The sequence below is a fragment of the Schistocerca gregaria genome, chromosome 1, assembly GCF_023897955.1.
Source record: "Schistocerca gregaria isolate iqSchGreg1 chromosome 1, iqSchGreg1.2, whole genome shotgun sequence".
Classification (NCBI taxonomy): domain Eukaryota; kingdom Metazoa; phylum Arthropoda; class Insecta; order Orthoptera; family Acrididae; genus Schistocerca; species Schistocerca gregaria.
The window spans coordinates 510,502,274-510,528,144 of NC_064920.1; the positions used below are offsets into that span (position 1 = coordinate 510,502,274).

Sequence of the window (25,871 nt, forward strand, 5' to 3'; positions counted from 1 at the left end):
CATTTCAAGTGTTCGTATCAATCCCACCGCCATGGCATTTGTTTTAAAACAATAGCTGTTCCCCACTCGACTAGCACTCTCTGTAACCAACAACAAGGCATAACGTCAGTCACTTCAACTGTGCGGATTGAATCTACGCAATCCATGTTTGTTACATGAGCAACGGTATGTTTCATGCTCACGAGCTGAACAGCCAACAAATTTATTTGTTTTTGGTGAAGGAGGAAAAGCAAAAGATATTGCCTACCCTAAAGCACTTCAGTGCTAAAGTTAACAAAATAAAATGAATGTCAGTTATATTTCTTCTTTAGATATCATTCAATTGCAGTAATTATATTCACTATCGACAGTAAAATAATAGATATCATTCATTCTGTTGTTACTAATCAATGTAACTTTTCAAATTTCAAACGATATTTCCATAATTATTTCTTCTGCGGCAGCAACGCGCTGGGTACCAGGTACAAGGTTATAAAATCCCAATTAACACAAGTAAAACGTATGTAAAGGAATGTAGGCGAATCAAATGCGGCGATGCCGAAGGAATTGGAATAGGAAACGAGACACTAAATGTAGGAAACGAGTATTATTATTTGCGCGGAAAATAGAAAAAGCAGGAAAGTCATAGAACAAAAAAAATGGGGAAAAATGAACTGGTTAAAATCAGTGTTATGAAAGCTTTTGGAAAGGTATTTGGAGTGTAGATTTGTATGGAAGGGTAATGTGGATGATGGGTAGAATACAAGCTTCTGAAATATGCTGTTAGTGAAGAATGTGGGTAGAACAATTAGCTAATATGGTGGCAGTAAATGGAATCGGAGAGAAAAGAAATATGTGTCACATTTGGGCTAAAGGAAGATATTGGTTCCTAGAACGCGCCCTGAGGCACCGAGGAGTTAGCAATTTGCGAATGAAGTGAAGAGTGTCAGGTTAAAAATTAGTAAGGGAGACTATGGGGTGAATACGTAAGAAAGAAGAAATTGATGCAGTCTGCAGTAGTTATTCGGAGATGAAGATACTTACAGACTCGCTATGAAATCTGCATTAAAACTGATAACCACAACAATAAGAATAACAACGGACAACGGCAACACTGACGAGAAGTCTGCAGTGAGCAGTTCCCAAACGTACCTGTTGACCATCGTTGTTGAACTTGACGTCAGTGAGGAGCGGCGAGGCGACCTGCCGGTAGAAGTTGCACAGCTCCAGATGGGCGTCAGCTGCCTTGGAGATCCTGCGGCTGATGCCGCTGTTGCGCAGCTCGAGGTGGCGCAGGTAGCTGTAATTGGCGCCCGTACCAAAGGCCAACATGGAGCTCGCGGCCTTCGACTTCAGGTTGAACGCCGTGATGCGACGCAGGATATCGTCCGTGTCGGTCACCCTGCCGTTGGCCTCGCCACCTGTCAACAGCGCCACCATGGGCGCATGAAGCCACCGCCCCGTCCCCAAGCTGCCGCCCCCGCTTGGCCGCCCTCTTTTTTTTACACGCGCAGCGCTGTCTTCAGTGCACTGAAGATGTGCGTGCCTGCGCAATGCGCACAAATGGTTAGACATTTTAGGATCTAGTTTTCAGATCATTGGAAGCTAACAATCAGATTGCCCAGTGTACAAGGCTACCTGCGTACAGTTCAAACATGGGAACAACAAAGACTACTCCTCTTCAATTTTCTTCATACTCATACAGTTTAATGTTCACTGTGCATACATCAGTTACCTAAAGGAGTGCAACATATTTATCAAAATATTTTAAAATACTGACTTTGTAATTTAAAGCGTTTCTGAGTGCTGATAAGAAAGAAATATTTTGTATTCATTAACATAGTCGCTAGTAGTACAATTAATGGCATAAGAGTCTTTTAAATGTTACGTTAATGATCGGAACTTACTTACTGCATTTGTTTATTTAAATTCTATTAAAATTCCATATTTACTGACAGGTGTACATAATATTTCAATAAAAATAACAACATTTTAATTTTAAATACTAATCATATGAAAAGTTCGACCATTCGCTATGAATTAAAATTTGTTGCAAATCGCAAAACAAAAATTAGAGAATAACTACTTTTCTGTATCTACATTTTGATCAGTGTTATTGATGTTTACTTTTCATTTCACAACATGGATTTCATACGTCTGAACGAAATTTTAATTTACTTTCATATAAGTTAAAAATGGCTCTGAGCACTATGGGACTTAACTTCTCAGGTCATCAGTCCCCTCGAACTTAGAACTAATTAAACCTAATTAACCTAAGGACATCACACACATCCATGCTCGAGGCAGGATTCCTACTGCGACCGTAGAGGTCGCGTGGTTCCAGACTGAAGCGCCTAGAACCGTTACATACATCTACATGACTACTCTGCAATTCACATTTAAGTGCTTGGCAGAGGGTTCATCGAACCACAATCATACTATCTCTCTACTATTCCACTCCCGAACAGCGAGCGGGAAAAACGAACACACATATAGGCTGTCATTGAAAACAAAGAGATATTACGTCTATTAGAATTGTGATTAACCACAGGAAGACCAACGCATTTTCCATAATGCCTAATACCAACGGGGTTACTTTATGGCCTAATACCAAGGTGGTTCCTCCATACCCATAACTAGAAAAAACTGAAAAAAGAACAAATTTCTTTAGATTTGTGTAGCTTTTAATAATATTAAAGTTTTTAAATAGCTCCTCATGTATAACCAGGATACAGAAACTGGAGAACCTCTTTTAGCACAAACTTTGCAACACCAACACGTTTCTCGTAATGTTTACACCGAGTGAAGGGATGCTCTATAACCACCAAGAAACTGTTAAAAAATACAAATATCGTTGATTTTCATTTACAGCATACATTTTAATGTGATACAGATGTGTAAGAATGGTCATGAACCTGGAAATACTAGCATAACTTTTGTTACAGAAAGTCACATTCAAGTCTCAGACTTAAATTTTTGGTTTAAGCTTTACTGAAAAATTTAAGAAAGTAACGGAATACGACAGAAGGAACCATTAAAAGCAATAAATAATTAATTAGAATTAAAAACACAGTAGCAGATTATATTACGACATTTAGAGGGCTGAACATTTATTGAGTAACATTTCCATTTTTTAACAAATGTACAACTGAAAAAGAAAGATTTGCTATAGGCTGCTGGTGAGTTTTAGACCAGTGACCTTATCATTACAAGACTCTTGTGCTATGCGGCTACTGGCGACAGACTTAGTATATTAGACATGCTTTGTATTTAACAACACTCACAACAGTTCTAATTTCAAAACGTGATTCCGTGGAGTATTTTGTGAATTTCATCGTTTGAGCATTGGAAACCTGTTCTCAGAACTCCGACCTTCCAACGGCGTAGCTTTGAAGGGAATAAAAAGTGTGAGAATGGCAAGAAATAATGATATGCTACACAAAATGGGACAGACAAGGTCAGAGTAGAAATGGAGAGACGAAGAAAAGGTAGTAGAAAAATAAAAAGATTGGAGGGCCACATCATAGGAAGGAGGTGAAAGGCCGGCCGCGCTGGCCGAGCGGTTCTAGGCGCTTCAGTCCGGAACCACGCGACTGCTACGGTCGCAGGTTTGAATCCTGCCTCGGGCATGTACGTGTGTGATGCCATTAGGTTAGTTAGGTTTAAGTAGTTCTAAGTTATAGGTGACTGATGACCTCCGCTGTTAAGTCCCATAGTGCTCAGAGCCATTTGAACAATTTTTTGAAGGAGGTACAACTGTGTAAAAAGACATGGAGTGTACTGAGTAACAGTTTTATGTGACACTTGTGTTTTATATTTGGCTGCAACACCATTCTCAGTACAGCAAGTGAAATGTCCGGAGCACAGCAGCAAGTTCATATTTGCCTGAGTGCCAGCTACCCTAGTTATGCTATGAGAGTGAACCGTTATTTCATATGTACTCTTGACTAGTTGCGAAGGATAGATTAAGGGGTCTTAAAATGTAATCACATGCTTTATCTAGAATTGTGGACGATAATGAGGAAAACAAAAATCTGTTTTGAAGTAATGTAGGGAAGTAAATCTTTTTCTACAATGATGAAAATAAATGAAGAAGGCTAACTGAAGAGGATTTGTGAGGAACTATGAAGGAAACAGAACCAGAAGGATAGCATGGCATTACTGAAAGGTTTGTAGGTGATTCTGGACTTCCCGAAGTAGTGAAGTGTTGTCAGGTATACAAAATGGTTTTAGTCAGAAGGAGAAAATCAAAACACTTGAAGAAGGTAGTGGAAAAGTGGTTTTCCAGAACAGCATGTGGGCTTCTTAATAGGCTGTGTTTCCACAAAAAGTGATTACAGAAAGGAGATTCTATTGCCAAGATCAGTGAAACAACACATTGACACGATTGCATAATCAGTATAAAACTGATACTGAAGTCAGAAATTCAGCACAAATACTAAGATTACACAAGGTGAAAAGTACAATCAGTAACATCAGAAGAGATAACCTATAACGAATGGGCTTACTTGCTCCATTACTGATATGCAAGTGCAGGTGCAGAGCTGTTTTCCTATGGTGGGTGGTTTTACAAAGTATGTGAAGTTGTACCCAATTTGGACATCTAATGCACAAGTGCTACTGTACTATGCTGTATCGTCCGAACAAGACACAACCAGGGTAAAAGCAGCATATTTGCAGATATGTGAGCTGATGGCAGTGCCACTTGCGCGTGCTCCACCAGCGCCACAGGCGACAAAGATATCGAACTCGCCTCGGCCATTTGTCGGTCGAGTACAATCCACCAATGACCGAACGACAACGGACAGAAGCTTACTCAGAAGTCAGGAGAGCAACTCTCATCCATTTGGTTGTAGATGATCGTCCGGGGCTGATTTAGACAGGCAAAGTCGTCTACTGAACTTTTAGAAGTGAAGAGACAGTTGTTGTAAATTGCATTTGCTATGTGCTGTGAAGTTGACCAAGGATTATTTGCACTTAGCCACTGAGGAACTTTTCTTGTCCTGTAGCGCAAGTAGTGTTGCAAACTCATATTTCAACAAATCAAGAAGATAAATAAACCTTTTTAGCCCATTGGTGTGAGTTTATTATTGACTTGTTGGAGTGTTGTAGCACCTTCGCTCTGTTATCCTGTTACCGGATTCATGCACACAACTGTGTAATAGTGACAGTGCAAAACTACACTCCTGGAAATTGAAAAAGAACACATTGACACCGGTGTATCAGACCCACCATACTTGCTCCGGACACTGCGAGAGGGCTGTACAAGCAATGATCACACGCACGGCACAGCGGACACACCAGGAACCGCGGTGTTGGCGGTCGAATGACGCTAGCTGCGCAGCATTTGTGCACCGCCGCCGTCAGTGTCAGCCAGTTTGACGTGGCATACGGAGCTCCATCGCAGTCTTTAACACTGGTAGCATGCTGCGACAGCGTGGACGTGAACCGTATGTGCAGTTGACGGACTTTGAGCGAGGGCGTATAGTGGGCATGCGGGAGGCCGGGTGGACGTACCGCCGAATTGCTCAACACCTGGGGCGTGAGGTCTCCACAGTACATCGATGTTGTCGCCAGTGGTCGGCGGAAGGTGCACGTGCCCGTCGGTCTGGGACCGGACCGCAGCGACGCACGGATGCACGCCAAGACCGTAGGATCCTACGCAGTGTCGTAGGGGACCGCACCGCCACTTCCCAGCAAATTAGGGACACTGTTGCTCCTGGGGTATCGGCGAGGACCATTCGCAACCGTCTCCATGAAGCTGGGCTACGGTCCCGCACACCGTTAGGCTGTCTTCCGCTCACACCCCAACATCGTGCAGCCCGCCTCCAGTGGTGTCGCGACAGGCGTGAATGGAGGGACGAATGGAGACATGTCGTCTTCAGCGATGAGAGTCAGAGTCACTTCTGCCTTGGTGCCAATGATGGTCGTAAGCGTGTTTGGCGCCGTGCAGGTGAGCGCCACAATCAGGACTGCATACGACCGAGGCACACAGGGCAACACCCGGCATCATGGTGTGGGGAGCGATCTCCTACACTGGCCGTACACCTCTGGTGATCGTCGAGGGGACACTGAATAGTGCAAGGTACATCCAAACCGTCATCGAACCCATCGTTCTACCATTCCTAGACCGGCAAGGGAACTTGCTGTTCCAACAGGACAATGCACGACTGCATGTATCCCGTGCCACCCAACGTGCTCTAGAAGGTGTAAGTCAACTACCCTGGCCAGCAAGATCTCCGGATCTGTCCCCCATTGAGCATGTTTGGGACTGGATGAAGCGTCGTCTCACGCGGTCTGCACGTCCAGCACGAACGCTGGTGGAACTGAGGCGCCAGGTGGAAATGGCATGGCAAGCCGTTCCACAGGACTACATCCAGCATCTCTACGATCGTCTCCATGGGAGAATAGCAGCCTGCGTTGCTGCGAAAGGTGGATATACACTGTACTAGTGCCGACATTGTGGATGCTCTGTTACCTGTGTCTATGTGCCTGTGGTTCTGGCAGTGTGATCATGTGATGTATCTGACCCCAGGAATGTGTCAATAAAGTTTCCCCTTCCTGGGACAATGAATTCACGGTGTTCTTATTTCTATTTCCAGGAGTGTATCTTAGCGGGGTACTCCACAAGAAGCCGTTTTATGAACTGACAAACTCGGCCTACCGTAACAACTGTGGTAGTGTTATGAACTATCATTGACCTAAAAAAAAATATTTGAACGAAGAAGAAGAGCTGGGCTTGAGTATTGCATGCTTCGCAGTGCTACGTGATCAGTGATCACTTGATGCTTGAGTTATTGACAATATTACTTCAGTTTACTTTTGTATTGCCAGTCTTCGTATTCTATCGTTGTGGCCTATGCCCATCGTCTTTAACATTCCTCACTGCCTAGGGCAATGTCGACGAGAAATGTAATTCCAAGTGTAATATGTAACTGGATACAAGAAAAGGTTTGTGAATTTTATAAATAGAAAAAGTTGCAATTATGTTTAGTGAACGAAGTAAAAGGAAAAGGAAATGCAGAAATAAGAAATTACATATTACAGAGAGGTCTAATACTTTGGTGGTTAATCTACAGAGAGTCCTGCATTAATGATATAAAGATTGCTGAATTTCTTTAAGGAAAAAAGGAGACTGTGTGTAGAATTTAATATGATAAAGTATGCTACCAATATATCTGAGAGTATCCAGATTTCTTATATACGTGATATAGTGTTACAGGAAGCAAATACTTTGTTCTAGTAATGAGGAAAGAGAAAACTGTCAGTAGTTGAAGAAAATGTTGCCTTAGGGGACTTCTGTAGGAAATATGTAATGGGAGTGGCAATGTTTATATGACGAACCTGAAAAGATGAGACAGTAAGTATGAAAGATAATTACCAGAAGATCTCTGGAAACAGTCTCCTGATTTTTGCCTGTAGAATGCTTCTTACTTTGGGTCAAAGTTTAGAAATTGAAGACGTTTCTTGAAATCCGTGGCTGTTTCTTTACGATAAATGTGACTATACATAAATTTAACGAACGGGACAGGTAACGAATGGTAACTGTTCGATGCCTTATTTTTGTAAAAGAATGATTTTTCCAAGAAAAATATAAGTATCCTGAGCTAGCCAAGTAAGCGTATAATTTTATTGTCAGCCTAATTTCTAATACAGCTGTTTTCACATTGGGAATAATACATTTCAGGTAAGTTCGATTTAGTGTCATTTGAGAGACCAGTAACTGGACTTCTCTTGCATTACTGTGAGAGAAGGAAGTAATACCCTAAAAAGAAGCAATTAATAATGGAAAGAAAACTGAAAAATTATTCTATAAATCTATAGTCTTCGATGAGACTAAGTTTACAAGACAGACCTAAATTTCAATTAATCTGGAGTGTATCGAAGATGAGGGTAGACTGTTATGAACGCCACAGTAATGAAGTGCTGCAACCACACCAAACATAATTGTTTTGTGACAGAAGTATGACAAAAAAGTGACTGTTCTAATTTTGAATATCATATACATGTGTACTGAAAAGACGCACAATGCAACAAATGAACGGTTAGTGAAAGTGTAACGGAAACTCGAAATGTAGTAATTTACACTACAGAGATGCTTATCATAGACAAGCTACATATCTGCAAAGTTATGGTATGAACTTGTAGTATTTTAGAGACTGCTAGTATATTACATGGCTTCTGTAAAAAATTTAAAAAACAATTATTATAGATAATTTTATATACTTTGCTTTCGAGCTGCCAAGACTGGAGTAGAAATTAGTAATCTGATTTCATTTGCTTTTTGGAAACTTCGTAAATATTTATACCCTTTTATGTAACTCTGGAAATCTATTTAAATATAAATAAGAATCACAAATGTAAAGGCTGGCAACATACACCGCTCTCACAGATTCAGACAGAAGCTGGCTTAATACTTCCGGTAAGTCATGTTTAAAGTATGGGTCAGCCTGCTGTTCCAGCTGTGTAGTGTCGTAATCTTACTAGTTACTGTTAGATTCATTATTACAAAGTAATACTTGCCTTTGCCATACAACAAATGTGACAGAGTTAGGTGCAAGGTTTTGTTGTGTCAACAGCTAAATACTTTACTAATTTAAGCCTGATGTTTACGGTACACAAAATCACACAGAAAACATAATATAGAGCTTTTATGATTAATTGACTTTCTGAGAAGTTCACATTATCAGGTGAAAGTCACTGAAGAAGTTTGACGACGTATGTAGCCTATCAGTTACATAGAAGACCTTATTTGTAATTTTTTATTTAATGACATCATGACTCAGTTTAAACAATGCTAATTTCTTTTGTTTATTTGCCAAGTGAGAGGGAGAATAAATGTGGTAAATATGTGTTGAATGAAGTTCTTTGACTGTATGTAACGAAATATGAATACGAATTGGAAACTGAGAGTGCGTTGCCTTTGTGAGTCTTATACGTAGTGGGAGGTGGAAATTGTGAAGCATCCAGTACACAGTACTGTACAATTATAATACCCAGCTCAGTCCTTCAGACTATCGATGAAAATATTAATTTGTTATTATCTGTCTGTCTTGTATTTATGTTTCAATAATCCCGTCTAAAGTAACTTCAGAATGTGACTGGTTCAAGGGAAACAGTGTGGAATTGTGTCTGTCTAAACTGAAAGCTGATTGGCTAGGTTGGCACAAGGTCAATGAGAAAAAGTGTGGTGCGTGAAGAGGAAGGAGTCAATGCTATTCTCCGACCATTGTCGGTTGTGTCGTCAGAGTGCTCTACAAAAGCGTATTACTAACGAGTAACAGCGAAATTTAGGAAATGAAATGTTTCGAAAGGTAGTTACGAACAGACATAAACGAAGATCGTGCAAATTCCCAATTGTTCCGTGTAGGCTGTGGGTTTTGTTATGAAAATTTAAATGTAGGTGTGGCATGTAGAATGGTAACGAGTACTGACACTCGAAAGCGATCATCTGAAAAGTATCTTTGGAATATTCTAACCGTATAAGTCCATGTGTATTACTTTGTATCAGGTTATGGCGGAAACCTTTAGCTGGCTGCTAGTGAGCGATTGTGCTGTAAATATCAATTACGTAGTAGAGACTCTGTTCGTTTTCGTGATTTACACAGAAAACTACAAACTAATATTGACATGGCAATATAAATATGTACATGAGCGGGGTAATACGTTGGAGTGTTATTCAATGGCTGCCACTAATTTGATAGTAGTTTTTAGACCAGTTGGCACATATAATGCAGTGACTTTTCTTATAGCTTTTCTTGTCGAGAGCAATATAAGTCGCACCAGGGCAGGACTGCCTTTAGTAGAAATTCACCTAACGATGAGTAAACTTTTGTTTTTGGGACGGTACGTCGCGCAACGGCAGTACATTTTTTGAATGTCTTCATCAGCAGTGGCGTTAGTAGAGATGTGAACTTTTAGTATGGTGTCGAGTGTTGGCTTTGTATTACCTATGATAAGTCTTACAGTTTAAAGATAGACTTGATTATTGCGACACTGCTTCGCAGAGTAGTTAAGACACGTGAGCAACAGGATCATCTGAGTTTTGCGATTATAATGTAGTACTGCTATGTTTGAGTTTTAACACATCGATATTGCAACTCCTGACTTGTCGCTTGCTTCGGGAACTTTCGGGTCCGAGCCTGCTTTTTCTCCGAGGGGACATTGTCCTGCTGTTTAATAACAAGGCCGCAGTGTAATGGAACACGAGCGGACATGGCGCATGCAGCACAGTCGGTGTTGAGCTCCTGTACCGAAATGTCGCCCGCAGCTACGTCGCTTGTAATTAGTATCAAGTATCGGTAAAAATAGTTACGAGTTGCAAGTGTCATGTCGCATCATAGAGGGAAGATGCTCCAGTAATTGAGTTAATTGTTGAAAGATGCGGGGAATTAATTATGAGTTTTATGGTTTAACCGTGTGAATCATTAGTTTACTGTCGTGCAGAAACTAATTGATAGAGAAACGTAAATGATAAGGCTTCCCTGATCAGTGATTACCTGCTTACTTAGTATAGAATAGCAACATGACCATGGTTACTTCAGTGTGTATATGAAACAAGCATAACAATTAACACGAGACTAGATGGGCGCAGCCTGTTTTAGGGAGGTGTGTTACGCACTCAGCGGAGAATAACACAAAGTAATTTGCTTGTACTGTTATTACATGAAAGTGAAAATGGCTCTGAGCACTATGGGATTCAGTTGCTGTGGTCATCAGTCCCCTAGAACTTAGAACTACTTAAACCTGACTAACCTAAGGACATCACACACACCCATGGCCGAGGCAGGATTCGAACCTGCGAGCGTAGCAGAGGCGCGGCTTCGGGCTGGAGCGCCTAGAACCGCACGACCACCACGGCCGGCATGAAAGAGACAGTTTCCATTCTTTAACTAAATGACTAATATTTTAAAAGTATAACAGCCATGCGTTCTCATTAGGCACATAGTTTATATCGTAACAATGCGTGTCCTCTATTTAAATCTTCCATACTTGAGGCCAACAGTTTAGTAGCCAAAAATGATCTAGAATGACCTGAGAAAGGACATCAGTACTAACGAGAAGAAGAAGTTTACATACTGAGAAAGCATGAAATATAGTATATAATTCATTGTAGGAAATTGCATTTAGATACCACAAACTGCAGTATTAAAAGCTGGTATGAAGGTCACAGAATGTTGTTCTTCTACCGGTAAGTTTCTATGGGGCCAAATTGTTGAGGTCATTGGTCCCTAGGCTAACACACTACTTAGTCTAACTTAAAGTAATTTACGCTAAGGATAACACACACACCACTGCCCGCGGGAGGACTCGAACCTCAGATGGTGGGAGCCGCGCGAACCTTGGCAAGGCGCCCTGGATCTTGCGGCTTCCACGCGTGGCATCTGGAGTTAATTGGTTTCCTAAATGTGATCGAGTGTCTAATGAGATAGGATGCAAACCTGAACAATAACATATCGAATGTTTTAATGGTATAGAAACGTAAAGAAAAACGAAAATTGGCACATTTTCACTCAGCTTCGTCCTCTTATCGTATAGTTTCTCAACGTACTGTATCACATGTATTGCTTTAGTTGCAAGTTGCAGCAATCATTAACATATAAACTTCGTACAACATGGATGCATTTAAAGCTACTGCTGTTTGCATGCTCTAAATCGCTAATCGAAGCTATACTGGTCGGTTTACCACTGTGAGAGATACCAGTTGTTAAGCCGTTACTTTGGTACGCTACCCACAGCTCTGTTCTGCCTGTCATTGGTTACTTCTAGCGGCTGCAGCTTTAGATAGGAACGCCATTTCCACGTACCCCCTTACCAAGGAATACTTTCCGTGCAGCCTCTGCGGCACGCCATCACATCGCGTTCCAGTGGGAACTGGTTATGTGAGCTTGTAGGTTTCAGCCACAGCCGCGAGTGGGAATTTGTTTGACGCCGCGGACGTTTCCAGGTCGAGAATCATTTCAGTAGGAATGACTCATTTTTTTATCACTATAAGTTTCAAGTCCGGCATAGGAACAGCATGGATTCTGTACCGAGTTTAATGCAATGACGTATGCTGACAATTATTTACTGTCAAAAACACGGAAGGATATATATGAAAGTTAATTACATCTGATTTATTGTAGACGAGTGCTGGTAGGCTCAAATTCCCAGAAGAGACTCGTACATACCTTCATTCGCTGCAAAGGAGCTAATGCTACGTTTGGCCTTGGCGATGTTCTCGCTTGTGGCTTGGACAATGGCGCTGGAGTTGAACGTTGGGTTCAGATTCCCCTCCCACGTGGAGTGAAACCAGAAGGGCACGTCTGCATCCCATACCTGCAGCAGAGCGTTACCACTGGGTGTCACTGCTGTCAGCGCGCTACAACATTCACTAACAGTCTAATAACCCTCTACATATACACAAATCAAAGGATTTGGGTGATCAGAGCAGAATGCATAGTGCCTTGAACATTTAGTATGTGATCATCTACAAACGTAATTATATATAAACACTTTGCAATTTTGTTTTGTTTTACTGGTACTGTTTCGGCTTCCTGCCACATTTCATGATTCGAGGAATACGGGAAGTTCAAAAAATGGTTCAAATGGCTCTGAGCACTATGGGACTCAACTGCTGTGGTCACCAGTCCCCTAGAACTTAGAACTACTTAAACCTAACAATCCTAAGGACATCACACACATCCATGCCCGAAGTAGGATTCGAACGTGAGACCGTAGCAGTCGCACGGTTCCGGACTGTGCGCCTAGAAAATACGGGAAGTACCCTATAGGTTTTGATCAATGAGTTTTCAAGTATCAAAATATGTGACATACATGGTCCTATCTTTTGATTACACTAACTTAGAAGCTTACATTTATTACACCACCAACAACATATAGACCTTAGTATGTGACATAAATTTGAAGCCGGTATGGCAGCCTATTCCTGTGAGAAAGAGGTCTTGGTAGTAAGACGGACGGACAGACAGTCCGATAACAAATAACAAAAAAATAGTTTTTTAGTGTTACAGACATACAAGTTCCCAATTTTGGGATTTTCTTTTCCTTTAGTAGCACTTTCAAACATTGTTGCTTGCAAAATTTCATGATTCTAGGCCAAAGTGAAGTACGCTATACCTGCCGACGAGTGAGTTTTCGAATATGAAAATGTATGGCATAAAGGGCCGAAACTTTTCGTTGCATTCACTTAGAAGATTCAAATATCGTAGATATTAGCATGTAACACGAGTTGCAACTTTAAACGTCGACCCGTTCATGAGGAAAAGGATTTTTAACTGGCCGACAGACAGACAGAAGAAAGATGGATGGACACCAAAGTGATCCTATTACGACTTGTATGCCCATCCTTTTAGCAGGGGGTCTCTGGGACGACGGCCGTTTACTATCGAGACAAATAATAAAAACACCTACAGCGGTCCTTACGATTTTATTTTGTTTTGTCACTACCAGTTGATGGATAGGGTTCTGACACATTATCTGTGTATCCAGTAACTCTCGCAACTGATGGGTTATGCATGGTGATCATATCAACCGAAACAGCTTGAAGATGACGCAATGAAACGTGAAAACTCTTAGCGACAAAGTAAAAAAAAAATCATAAGGACGGTTGTAGGTGTTTTTATTTTTTTGTCACGATATAACGATTCTGTTTCTACCTACTGAGCTAAAGAGCACTGAGAAAGGCACATACCAGTGAAATCAGCATCTCTCCAAGACGAAAGACGCGATATCTAGTACGCTCTGTGGCAAAGTTGCTAGGTACGCGACAAGCAGCCGACTATGTAAGAGCATGTAGACAAATCATTCGCTCCATATTGCTACATCTAACTACTTCGTGCCTACGCATAGTCAAACCAATGGGCACATTTGCAAACTGGACTGGTGTTGTCGCACCTTCCCGGACAACAGCAGTAGAAGGACTGAACGCAAATACTTACGATTGCTAGACTGCAAAAGGGATGTCAATAGTGAACTCCTCTACTTTGAGTTAATAACTTTGAGAGATTCTCTGTCCACTGATATCTCTCCGCATTCTCTATGTGTTATAGTTTTTGTTTAGAGATTCGCCGAAACCAAAGAGCTATATACGAATAATCCTTTAGCCATCGACAGATGGAAAAGATTGCTAAGGATAACCTAGTGTGGAGAGTTTCACCAAACCAGCCTTCAGACTGAGAACCACAACTACAACAAGAAGAAAATTAATTTGTGGCGTATGCAACCTTGAATGGTCGTGACTTTCACGTAGTTTTGCTGACTGTCTGCTGTATTCGCAAAAATAAGTTAGATGAAAACAATCTACATAAAAAATTTAATCAAAGATGAGGTGCTCAAGGCATTCTCACGAACTAAAACAAGGACTGAGATCAAACACCAGTAAACTGAAATGAAGCAGTATTAAGTATTGCATACTTCCAAGTGAAAAACTTGAAGAATGTGGATGACAATGGAAGAGTTCCGACGACATACTGACTTGCGATATTACGTATTTCTTCAGATATTTTACTCATGTTTCTCCGAAAACATTTCAGTTGCAGCTCTTAGAACAGAACTGTAACAACGTCAGTTATGAGCCGACAAATCAGTTTTTTACCATGCGAGACTATCTGCTGGCAGTTCGCCTTACGCGCACTGCAGAAGAAAATGGGTTGAGGGAGAAGAGGTCGCCGGCGTTGAGCTCGTCCAGGATGGTGCCCATGGCCATCTTGAGCTGCTGCATCTTGGGGCCGCGCATCGAGCCGCTGACGTCGAGCACGAAGACGACGTGCTTTGGGAGCGGCGGCAGGCCGGCAGCCGCGTAGAAGTGCACAGTATCCGTCATCGCTCACCTGCAGGCGGCGAGGCCGGTACAGTGGCAGGCCAGTGGGCATTACGAGGACAACCTGTTTCACGTCCCACTTTCTTTTTGAGACTGATTGTACCACAGTAGCAGAGAAAAACCAGTGCTCATCTCATGTTTTAGTTTGAAGCGTGGTAACTTAAAAGTTTTGTGAGTTAACTTTGAACCTTCTCGTCCACGTTGCGTTCTGTAAACCAAATTTTACTCTTAATTTAAAATCGACATATACTCTAAGGAAAAGGAAGATGCGCCAAAAAAGAATTGTCTGAATGGGGCGGAAAATCGGTAGATGTGACTTACTTGTAAAGGCAAATGTTCACCACTTGCATGTGATCGAGGCCCATTTCGAAGTGGGACTCATCACCGAAGACAATTCTACTTCATTCAGTGAGATTCCAGGCCGACGACGAGGCTGGAGACAACCTGGACATTGGTGGGCTAACAATCTGACTGTTGCCCGCCAAAAGGCCCGACAACTTGAAGTGATGATTTGGGATGGTTGTCATTCGCGGCACCCTTACGGCACTGAAGTATGTCGTCGTATTCTATGCCCCGTTTTGTTGCCCATTATGACAAGCCATCCAAACCATACATTTCAGCCCGCACGGGACAAGAGATTCTAATATTTGTCTCCGTGCTTGCTAGACGCTACCCCTGCCGGCAAAGTCGCTAAATTTCTCCTACATTGAGAACATTTGCAGCACTAAGGGAAGACCCTCCAACTGGGTTGAGATTTTGGAGATCTGGCGCGCCAACTGGACACAATTTGGCACGTTATCCCTCAAGAAAACTTCCAAGATCCAATGAATCAATACCAAACCGAGTAACTGCTTTCATAAGGACGAGAGGAGGACCAATTTGTAAAACTCTTTCTCTTGAGTAAACCAACACAATTTTTTGTGAAACTGCAACAATTTATACATGTACGAGTACGTCACCTCTAGTGATTTTTGTACCATTCGGATAATTCCTCCCTCGTGCGTCTTGTTTTTCTTATTATGCGTAAGTTTTCCATAAGTCTATATCAGTAACAATATTTATCTGAAGTGCAAAATGTAATTAATCTGGTAATAAATGAAACAAGTACTCTGTATATTAGCTAGAGGAGTACAGTGGATGACTTGACGCACAGAGATGTTTTAGTTTCCTTACTTACCAGGGAAAAGTATAAAGAGACGTGTCTAGGAATGATGTAAATGGCACAATGTTGCTGTAGAGGGGACACACGCAGTCAGAACATAGCTGTATGGTGTCCACACAGAAGCACTGCGAAGGAGTCTCAGAATCTTCTACAGCTTTAGTGTAAGTAGACATTCGGTTTCCAGAAAATTTAAGTCCCAATATACCTCAGCCTAAAACCTTGCAAATGTGTTTCCATTCATAGCTCTTAAAGGTGATTTGTGACTCGAATTCTAGTGTTCAGCTTTGTTAAGTTTCCAAAAATATCTCTCTAGGGCCTGGTATAGTTATCGTCGCAAAGTATTGCTTATATTTTTCGCGCAATCGCTTTTTCATGATAAATCATAACTGGTTTCTGCCAGCATTGGCCATCTTCCGATTCTATATTAGGTAAAGGAAAAGCTTATGTTAAGACCGGAAGCATGTACAAAAATATTCACTAGAGGTACTTCTGAACTTAGTAAACTGCTATTAATATGCATGCGGTTCATACCTATGTACGGCATTTTATGAACAAGGTTACTGAGTTTACAACTAATGCAGATTTTAATATTTAAGACGGTTTACTTAGCTGAGATAGCCGCTGCCTCCTGAACAGATTCTCCAGTTTGTCGTGGGGACTTTTTGTGAACGAATGTCGCAGTGTGCTGCTCGGGTCGTGTCTGCGCTTCCTAACATCTATGCAGCTAAAATAAACATCTCGTAGCCAGAAGAATATTGCTGCGAGCTGAAACAAGTAACGACCATTGTCGTCGATTCCCTACAATCTATCCTAATGTTATGTGTAGTGGCGTAAACTCTGGCAGCCTGGAATACAGCACAGATTGCGAATCTGTATTGTTTATCGTAACGCAGATCATTAGCTGAGGTCTTCTAATCTGTTGGCAGGTAAAACCCATTTATCTCACTCAGATCCATCCGTCCGAGCCCAAACAAGCAAACTAAAGCTAGTGATGTTTATATCGCAAATTAGTGGTTTTAGTTTTATGTCTTTATCGAAGTCTTTAGATGTTGAAACAGAGCAACTGCTAAGACGGGGGGAAAAATAAAATTGAAGTGAACTAGTATGATTGTTCCATTCGTACACACCACGGAGCCAGTTAGGTATCATTTCCTTATGGAGTATCGTGATGGTTTGTATTACGTAGGCTGACAAGATGCATTCAAGCTCGATTTATTTCTTTTCCTCATGTCGTCAGTTACTGTATTTCAGAACCTGAATTTCAGCAGCTCGTGGACTAGTGGTTAGTGAAACTGCTTCTAGGTCGCGGGACCCTGCGTTCGATTCCCGGTTGGTCAAGTTTGTCTTCGCTCCAGACTGTGTGTACTTATTGTCATTATCATTCATCTCATCTTTATCGGGCACGCAAATAGCCGGAGTGGCGTTCAGTACAACTTGTTTTTTAAAGCGGAACAGCACCATATGGGGTTGTCAAGACAATAATGCCATAAACTCATTTCATTTCATCCCGTAAACCACTTCATAGCGAATGAAAATTGAAACAGAAAAGAGATAGATGAAGTGGTCCAAATGTCCGCTAATGTCTAAATTTCGGTTAGCCAGATACGCTGTAGCGTAGCGGAAACAATGTAAAACAGCACTTCAGGCCACATCACTTGTTCTGTAAAGCAGCAGCGACAGTTCACTGTGCAAGTGACTGTAGTCAACATATACTCAGTTTCGAACACTTTAAAACTTTTGCCGGTACACCTTGATCGTGGTCTCATAGATTTTCTTTGTTGACGAATAGTCTGCTCTCTAATATGTCGCGTTAAGTATAATATTAGCCTTTAGAATATATAGCTACTACTATTCGTTGATTTGTAATTAATCTAAAAATTACGTTGTTCTAATGGTCCACATTCGGGCTATTTCATATGGTCTAAACTTGCTCTGTAGACAGATTTTGGGCCATTTAGTCAGTATGACTAACGGAGCGAAAATATAGCCAGCAGGGAAAGAGGAAGAAGCGAAACGAAGCGCATATGAGCAAGGCCATTTGCGCACCCAAAGAAAAAAAAAAAACTATAGGATGACCTGAAGGGCTCCCATCCACTTCGGGTAGTCCTATGCCGAGAACGTCTGACGTGTCAGAGCTTATATTTAATAATTCCAGCCAAACAGGATGCCCTCATCGACTAGTCTTTAAGACACTGATATCTTTCCCACAGCACACAAGATAGAAAACAATCAAGGACCTAAAGGCGTAGGATATGTCCTGGTAGCTGACACTGTTCGCTGATCAATGTTCCAAAAGTGTGTTTAAGAACAAACTTCTAAAAACCATCTAGAACGAAACGGTGAAGAATAAACTCAATTTGGAAAAAAAGCTGAACGATGATAAAAAAATAAGAAGAAAAACAACCAAATGGGAAATGGACGAAAACAGTAAGGAAATAGTTCAAATGAGCGACAGAGAGAGGAACGAAACACGCCAGTCTTTGATGATGACTTGAGTGATTTATACGTACTCGCTGGACATTAACTGCCAGACACTGATGAAACAGAATATGTCTTTTGTGAGGGAAACTTATATGATGACGTGCAAGGGGAGGTCTGTGTAACGAGCATTGATTGGAACACAAGGACTGCGCCTATAAGAACATTTATACTTGTGACTTTTGTAGATACAATAGAATGTTTTACCTAATATTAACACGTTTGTGCATAAACTACTTCATCAGTATTGGGTTGTCTGCATTGCGGCAGGTTTTGACTGCATAGCCCTCCATGCTTCTCTGTATTCTGCGTTCCTCTTCATTCTTTGGTACCCTCGTTGTGGCCTGCTGACATCATCCAGCACCTGGAACCTTCTTCTGCCCTTCCCTCTCTTTCCCGGAACGAAACCTTCAGTTTACTACAAGGCCATCTCCTCTTAGACTGCGGCCTACCCAGTTTAGTTTCCTGTTCTTCACCGCCAGCAGCATCCTCCGTTCTTCTCCAATTCTCCTCAGTACTTCTTCATTCCTAACATTATCAGTCCAGCTGATCTTCTCCACAATGATTTCAAAATAAAAATATGTCATATTGTTTGTCAGTTACGTAGTAAAATGTTTCTATAGTTGTATTCTATGAATAAATTGTTTTTAATTCATTTTACTAAGTTTTTTCAATGATATATAATTAATTTTAGGACCACCAAAAATTTCTAGCACACTACTAAGTTGTATTAAGTTTCCGATATTTCTTAAATGCAAAATAAGAAAAAATAGATAGAGTGTCACAATTATTTAAAGCAGGACACATCAGAATGTTGTTTACCACATAATTCTTTACTTTGTTTCGAATAGATGAGATATGCCTTAAAATCTACTCAGTAGTGAAAATCTACTCAGTAGACCACTTCTGTTTACAATAAGTATGTGCGTTCAATGGTGGATTTGCTGTTGATCAAATAATTCGACGATAATGCGAAACAAGTAATATACAATGATTCTTGAGTTTCTCCCGGCGTATTTGATAATCAAAATATCCACGGGTGTACTGCCGGTCTATAGTGTCCAACGGGCACAATATTTCGGCGATCAAACATGTCGCCATCATCAGGTGAACTGACGGACTGAGTTACTGTGAACTTGCCAGCAAGGAGATCCGTACGCTATGGCTGCTCAGAGGGAACTGGGTTCAGTCGCGGCGGCGGCCGATTTAAATACCCTCCGCCCGCGGCGCGCTTCCTCCGCCGTCCGCACCCCGCGCCACGGTCGCGCGGTTGAACAGATTGCGACGGCGTCTGAGATGACATCGGTGTGATGGCTCTGTCCGCCGTGGACGTCACAACTATAGGTTTGCTCGGTTTACTCTTGATTAACCCAATCGCTGGTTCCCAAGCCTTGCTAAGATTATAACCCACAGTCACGGCTTATGAGGTCTTCATTGGTGCGAATTTCGATGGCCTCTCTAACAACGCTGACCCAGTATCTCGACGTCTGTACCAGAATCCTCGTGCATTCATACTCCATAGCGTGATTTTCCGACAAACAATGTTCAGCGACCACCGACTTGCTCGGATACATCAGTCGAGTGTGCCTCTGGTGTTCATGGCATCGATAAAGAGAATCAAGAAACGAGCCAGCCTCGCATTGGTACGTGAGAGAGTGCAATTCACCCGCCGGAGCCTTGAGTTTATCTCACAGGAATTACTCAAACTACATTTGCCACTGGCTAATAAGTTCACTTCTTTTTTGTGGGATTGGATTGATGGTGTCACCTGGGTGTCAGCTGACACCGCCCATAAGAAGGCTACGGGACGTCAAACAGCAAAGTTCTCACGTCTCCTTGACAAACTATCTCTGCAGGTTCCCTGCAAGACTATCTTCAATTTGAGTGGCATGGTGTTGAGTGATGATGCGGTCTCGGTTTTGCAGAAAGGTCTCAACTTCGCTCCCACCCCCAAGTTCATTCCGGTCGCAGAAATTGTTAGTGCTGTTGAACAGGTTGCAGCTCGACTTCCACCAGAATCAGCCGAGGAAATATGTCGTGAAACGTGTCGTGCGTTGACGAAATCCAAGCCTATGAAGTCCAATATCAGCAGTAAAGAAAGTGCGGCCATTTGTGATCTGAGGGAACGCTCTGAAATTGTTGTCTTACCGGCGGACAAAGGCAATGCTACAGTTGTTGTCTCCCATAAGGACTACACTGATAAGATGCAGAGCCTGCTAAATGACGATTCCTACCGGAAGATCAGCGTTGACCCTACAAAGACGGTGGAGAACAAGACGAGGGTTGATTAAGTAATAGACAGTTATCTTCTGAGCCTGCTGTTTTTTTGGTAACTGTGGCTTGAAACAATACTTGCGAAGGGCGAAGCGTACATTCGTAACTTAGTTGAAGACCAAATGGAGTATAACGAAAACTGAGAAAGTCGTCGTAGTTACAAAATTAATTCGACTGTGAACGCAGGTACTTTAAAATCAATAAAATAATGTCATAGGCAACTCCACCGTCGGTGATATAAATATCACCAAATTTTATAATTACATCGGTACTTGAGTAGCAGTGACTTCTCCTGCGTATAGCTGTGAGACTGGTAGGGACAAACGGGGGCTATCGCAGACAGAGGGCAGCAAGGTCACTCACGAATATCTGGCTGGGGCTGGCGTCGCGGTCCACGTCGCAGCGCACCACCAGCTGACCGGAGACGCCTCTCTTGTCCCGCTTCTGCTGCTCCTCCCTGTTGGGCGCCCAGCGAACGATGGCGGACGACGACGTCGGACGTTCGATGCGCGCCAGGGGGTCCGCTGCAACAGGTGGCACTCAAAGGTACGTGCGTCTTTTCTCCTTACAAAGAGGACTACGTTACATCCTTTATTCGCTGTTAAATCGCAAAATCCGTTTCTCTGACTAGAGGCGTGTAGGCTACAGATTCTTTGAAGTGTGACCCATACCACAGGCCAGCCCAGCTGGCTCTTCAGACAGTAGGGCTGGACGCAATCGGCTTTGCCATGTCAGTCAGGCATGTCGGTTTTCCACAACTGGCCGCCCCGACTTTTCCGCAGACCGGCTGATTATGGGCTATGATTACTCGCTGCGCCACGCCGTCGTCTCTGCAGTGTTATGTTCTGTATATTTCAAGCAATGTACCTGTCTCCGTGAATATTTTTACCATCTTTCCAGAAAAAATTGAAAGCAGTTTCAATGAATGTTCGAGTTTCTATAAACACTGAGGGTACAAAAGTCATACGATATCTCGCAATATCATGTCGGACTTCCTTTTGCCCATTGTAGTGCTCCACCTCGAGGTGCAAGGACTCAACAAGTCGTTGAGACACCCCTACAGAAACGCTGACCCTCGCTATCTTTATAGTACTGATTAAATTCGAAAGAGTTCAGTACCAGGCTTTGTTCATAAACTGACACTTCGACTGTGTCTCAGAAATGTTCGATGCGATTCATGCCGGGCTCTAATTGTTCTCAATGTTCTTCAAACGAATCACGGACAATTGTAGCCCGGTGACAAGGCTCACTGCCATCCATAAAAATTCCATCGTTGTATTTGAACATGATGTCCATGAATGGCTGCAAATGGTCTCCATGTAACCGATCATAGATGTGTTCCAATCAATGATCGGTTCAAATGGACCAGAGGACATAGGTCCTACCACGTAAACACAGCTCACACCAGCTGTACCAGTGCCTCGTTGAGCCGGACGTTGTGGCCGAGCGGTTCTAGGCACTTCAGTCCGGAGTCGCTGGTTCGAATTCTGCCTCGGGCATGGATGTTTGTGATGTCCTTAGGTTAGTTAGGTTTAAGTAGTTCTGAGTTATAGGGGACTGTTGACCTCAGATGTTAAGTCTCATAGTGCTCAGAGCCATTTGAATCATTTTTTCCTCACACTTGGAGGTAGAAAAATTGTTAAATGGGAATTTGCTTTATTTACAAGTTAGAGCTCAGTTTCTGAAACACTTCAACACACAAGAGAAGAACGTATCAGCACAGTGTGAAACAGTTTCCTGAATTAAATGTTCAAAATATTTTCCGTTAGCAGGGAAACAAGGTTCAACCTGCCGTCGCAGTGAATCCGTGACGATCTTATCAGTATTGTTTCACAGGTTTCCACAATATGCACGCGAAGACATTTTACATCTTGTTCCGTGGTTCCATACACAACAGCTTTCAAATGCCGCCACAAATAAAGATCTAGTGCATCTAGGTCATGAGATCGTTGAGGCCAATAAATTTGGCGCACCTCTGCCTGTTAATCAGTCGCGGAATGCGTAATTTAGAAGCCTACGAACCGTTACAGTGAAATGGTGAGTACACCCATCGTGCATGAATACATGTTTAGCCGCACTCGTAAAAGCACATGTTCTAGTACAACAGGAAGAGTTATATCAAATAAAGTTGAAGGAAGGTAGAGCAACATGGTCTGAGAAAAAGTCGCCAACATTGCCGGTCCAAAAGTTGACAGGAAATCGTTATAGATGATTTGAGTGCACAATTTCGTGAGGGTGTCGACAGGCCATACGTGAAGATAATGAAAACTTACAGCGTGTTCACAATGAAACGAAGCTTCATCTGTGAACAGTATATTTGCAGTAAAGCGAGGATTCACGTTTTTGAGTTAACCATTCGCAGCAGTGTACCGGTGGATCGTATGCTGACAGTGGTTACACACGCGCACATGGTACGGATTGACCAATTTCTCATGTAGAAATCCCGCCGGCCCTGTGCTCAACATTATACATTGGAGATAATCGTCTTACGCTGACATTATTGCTGTCGTCAACTGCACGAAGGAGTTCCTCCTTCAGCTGGAGCGTCCTCGTCCTCCTAGGCCTCCTCCAGTCAGCTGGAACGTCCTATGCTCCCTAGAACGACCAGTTGCTTCCAACATCTTCCGTTCAGGGTATCGTCGTTCTGGAAAACGTTCCCGGTATAAACAATGAGTGTCACAGGCTTTACCATCTGTTAATCTGTACAGGAAATGAGCACCTAGCACCTCTGCATTTGAGTATACTTCCACAGCTCTGTACCTGAAACCAAAACCGTGATGAACACAAAACAGTGTATGCTACGTTCTTAATCCAAGCACAGCCAATGAGTTAGTAGCGCGCCAAAAAAAGCAATGATGTTTGTCGTATTTGAACACAAGCAATGAAGTTAGGCACGTGTCAACATTCTTTGGTTCAGTTAGAACAACAAACACTGACAGTGAACCTGAGAATTACAGCTTCCTAAGCCAATCATAACCAAGAAACTACGAGAGGTGGAACTTAAATGGCGGCAATAATTTATTCACAACAGATGGAAAAGAGTTACATGTTTTCACCTGTTACTGTCCTTCAAAGTAATCACCAGCGATTTGGAAGGCGTAGTATATCGTCAGCGGAGCCTGTTCTGTTGATGGTGCGAATGGAGCGGTCTACTACCTGTCGAATCTCTGGAACAGTTCTGAAGCGAATGCCACGAAGTGGTTCCCTTATCTTCGAAATGAAATAAAAGTCACAAGGACTTGAGTCCGGAGAGTATGGTAGATGGTACAGTATTTCCCAGTTCCACAGACGGAACAGAGCAGCCACAGTTTGCGCAGTATGCTCCCGCGCATCGTCATGCAAAATGATGGTTGAGATGCGCAGAAAGCGTCGCCGCTTCATTCAAAGCTGGTCGCAGGTGTTTCCTCCAAAAACGAACACTAAAACTGTGTGCATTGACGGTCTGTCGCAGAGGAACGTAATGCGTAAGGATAACACCATCACAGTCATACAGGAGAATCACCATAACATTCACCATATTGGGGCTCTGACGCACTTTCGACTTTAGCGGCGACCCATAATGACGCCACTCGTTGGACTGGTGTATCAGTTTTGGCTTCTCGGCATTCGCTCCAGAACTATTCCAGAGATTCGACAGGCAGTGGACCTCTCCATTCGCTCCGTCAACAGAACAGGTTCTGCTAACGGTATACTACGCCTTCCACATCCCTGGCAAAGGGTTGTACACAACGCTGGTGATTACATAGAAGGACAAATGGCTTTGAGCACTATGGGACTTAACATCTGAGGTCATCAGGCCCTAGAACTTAGGACTACGTAAACCTAACCTAAGGACATCACACCCAACTACGCCCGAGGCAGGATTCGAACCTGCGACAGTAGCGGTCGCGCGGTTCCAGACTGAATAACCTAGAACCGCTCGGCCCCTCCGGCGGTCCTTTGAAGGAGAGTAACAGGGGCAAACATGAAACTCTTTTGTATCGGCTGTGAATAAATACTTACAACCCTCGTATTTTTAACATTTCTGTTTCATACTGCTGATAAGTTCTTATCCTGTGTGTTTCCGAAGATTAATGCGTTGAATGGTCGTAGAAACATAGCTCTAATATGGAAATATTCAGTTTAGATACCCACGTCCGAATAACATATTTTCGGCCTCTATGTTTAATAAATGCCTTCTGAAAGTGTGGACATTTTTTCTCGTGGCAGCTATACAGCCCTCTGTTTGTAGCGCTGCCGTCCAGATCGCGAGAAAAGCAGTGGGTGGACTATAACTTGCACGGTGAAACTGTAAAGAAGACCATCTGTAAACTTTTCTGTGTCGTAAAACGACAAAACACTGCGCATTCCTGTTGTGCCTAAGAACTATAATTGCCTGGCAATCTCGTTGTGTTTACATAGGCTGGCGGTTGTCTCACTGCTGTGCCTATATGGTAGTGTAAACATTCTAGTTTTTGGAATCAGAAATGCCGTTTTTCTAGTCCCACGATCTATGTTTGATCCACGTAAATGCTCTATTGCATTCGAGACGTAGCTGTGTTATATTATTTCTAATGGCTGTTTCAAAATGTAGATTAATGTGAACGATGTTGTCTCTTGTGGAGTGAAGTGCTGGAGAAATTGAACAATTTATATTTATTGAATGGAAAAAGCTACTTCATTGCTAACGTATTTGCTGAAGTAGCAAATCAAACAGCCTGCCAACAAAGATACTCCTGTGTTGCATGCTAACTGGGAAATTGCTAGATTCCTTAATAGCGAAGGCTCTCGTCAGTGATCAATGACTGGTGACTAAACGTTTTGCGGCCACTCTAAATTTCTAGTATTTCATCACTGACCATTGCGCAGTTTTACCATTACAGTCGTCATATTGGTGGTCATAATAAAGGAATTTCAGCAGCGAGGAAGTAGCGTGTATAAGACCTTAAAAAATTGTTTTGAAAAATCTCTTAACTCCCATCTCTTTACGAATTCAGAGACGTACAGAAAGAAAGTGCAAAGTAAGCGATGAGCCCACCACCGTATTGAAGTAAATGGAACAGCTAATTTGCACACCCCATCTCCGCAAAACTACTGACACTCAGAAAACACATGTTTGATCAGGATAAAATCGATACAGGCCTAAGATGTAAACCGATGACAACGAAAATCGGTTTT

The 25,871-nt window shown here is 42.4% G+C and overlaps 2 protein-coding genes across 2 annotated transcripts in view; both read right to left on the minus strand.

The window, feature by feature from the left end:
* Positions 1–1,481: 1,481 nt before the first annotated feature.
* LOC126355590 (inter-alpha-trypsin inhibitor heavy chain H2-like) lies at positions 1,482–14,803 on the minus strand. The gene is made up of 3 exons (XM_050005985.1): positions 14,609–14,803; positions 12,150–12,297; positions 1,482–1,525 (listed from the first exon to the last, which is right to left on the minus strand). Exons 1-3 carry the CDS (start codon positions 14,801–14,803, stop codon positions 1,482–1,484), a joined length of 387 nt encoding a protein of 128 aa, XP_049861942.1.
* Positions 14,804–21,044: 6,241 nt separating this feature from the next.
* The window catches only part of LOC126355691 (inter-alpha-trypsin inhibitor heavy chain H4-like), a 41,850-nt gene continuing 37,023 nt past the window's right edge, over positions 21,045–25,871 (minus strand). The window contains exon 4 of the mRNA XM_050006094.1: positions 21,045–21,238. Coding sequence (XP_049862051.1) covers positions 21,045–21,238 — 194 coding nt within the window. The remainder of the gene's footprint in view (positions 21,239–25,871) is intronic.

Excerpts from the sequence above, each read along its gene's own strand:
- LOC126355590 (XM_050005985.1), bottom strand. The coding sequence starts at position 14,803 with ATGACGGATACTGTGCACTTCTACGCGGCTGCCGGCCTGCCGCCGCTC. Across the intron at positions 12,298-14,608 it reads CATTTTCTTCTGCAGTGCGC|GTATGGGATGCAGACGTGCC; the intron begins GTAAGGCGAACT and ends GCTCTGCTGCAG. Across the intron at positions 1,526-12,149 it reads CTCCTTTGCAGCGAATGAAG|GCACGCACATCTTCAGTGCA; the intron begins GTATGTACGAGT and ends CGCATTGCGCAG.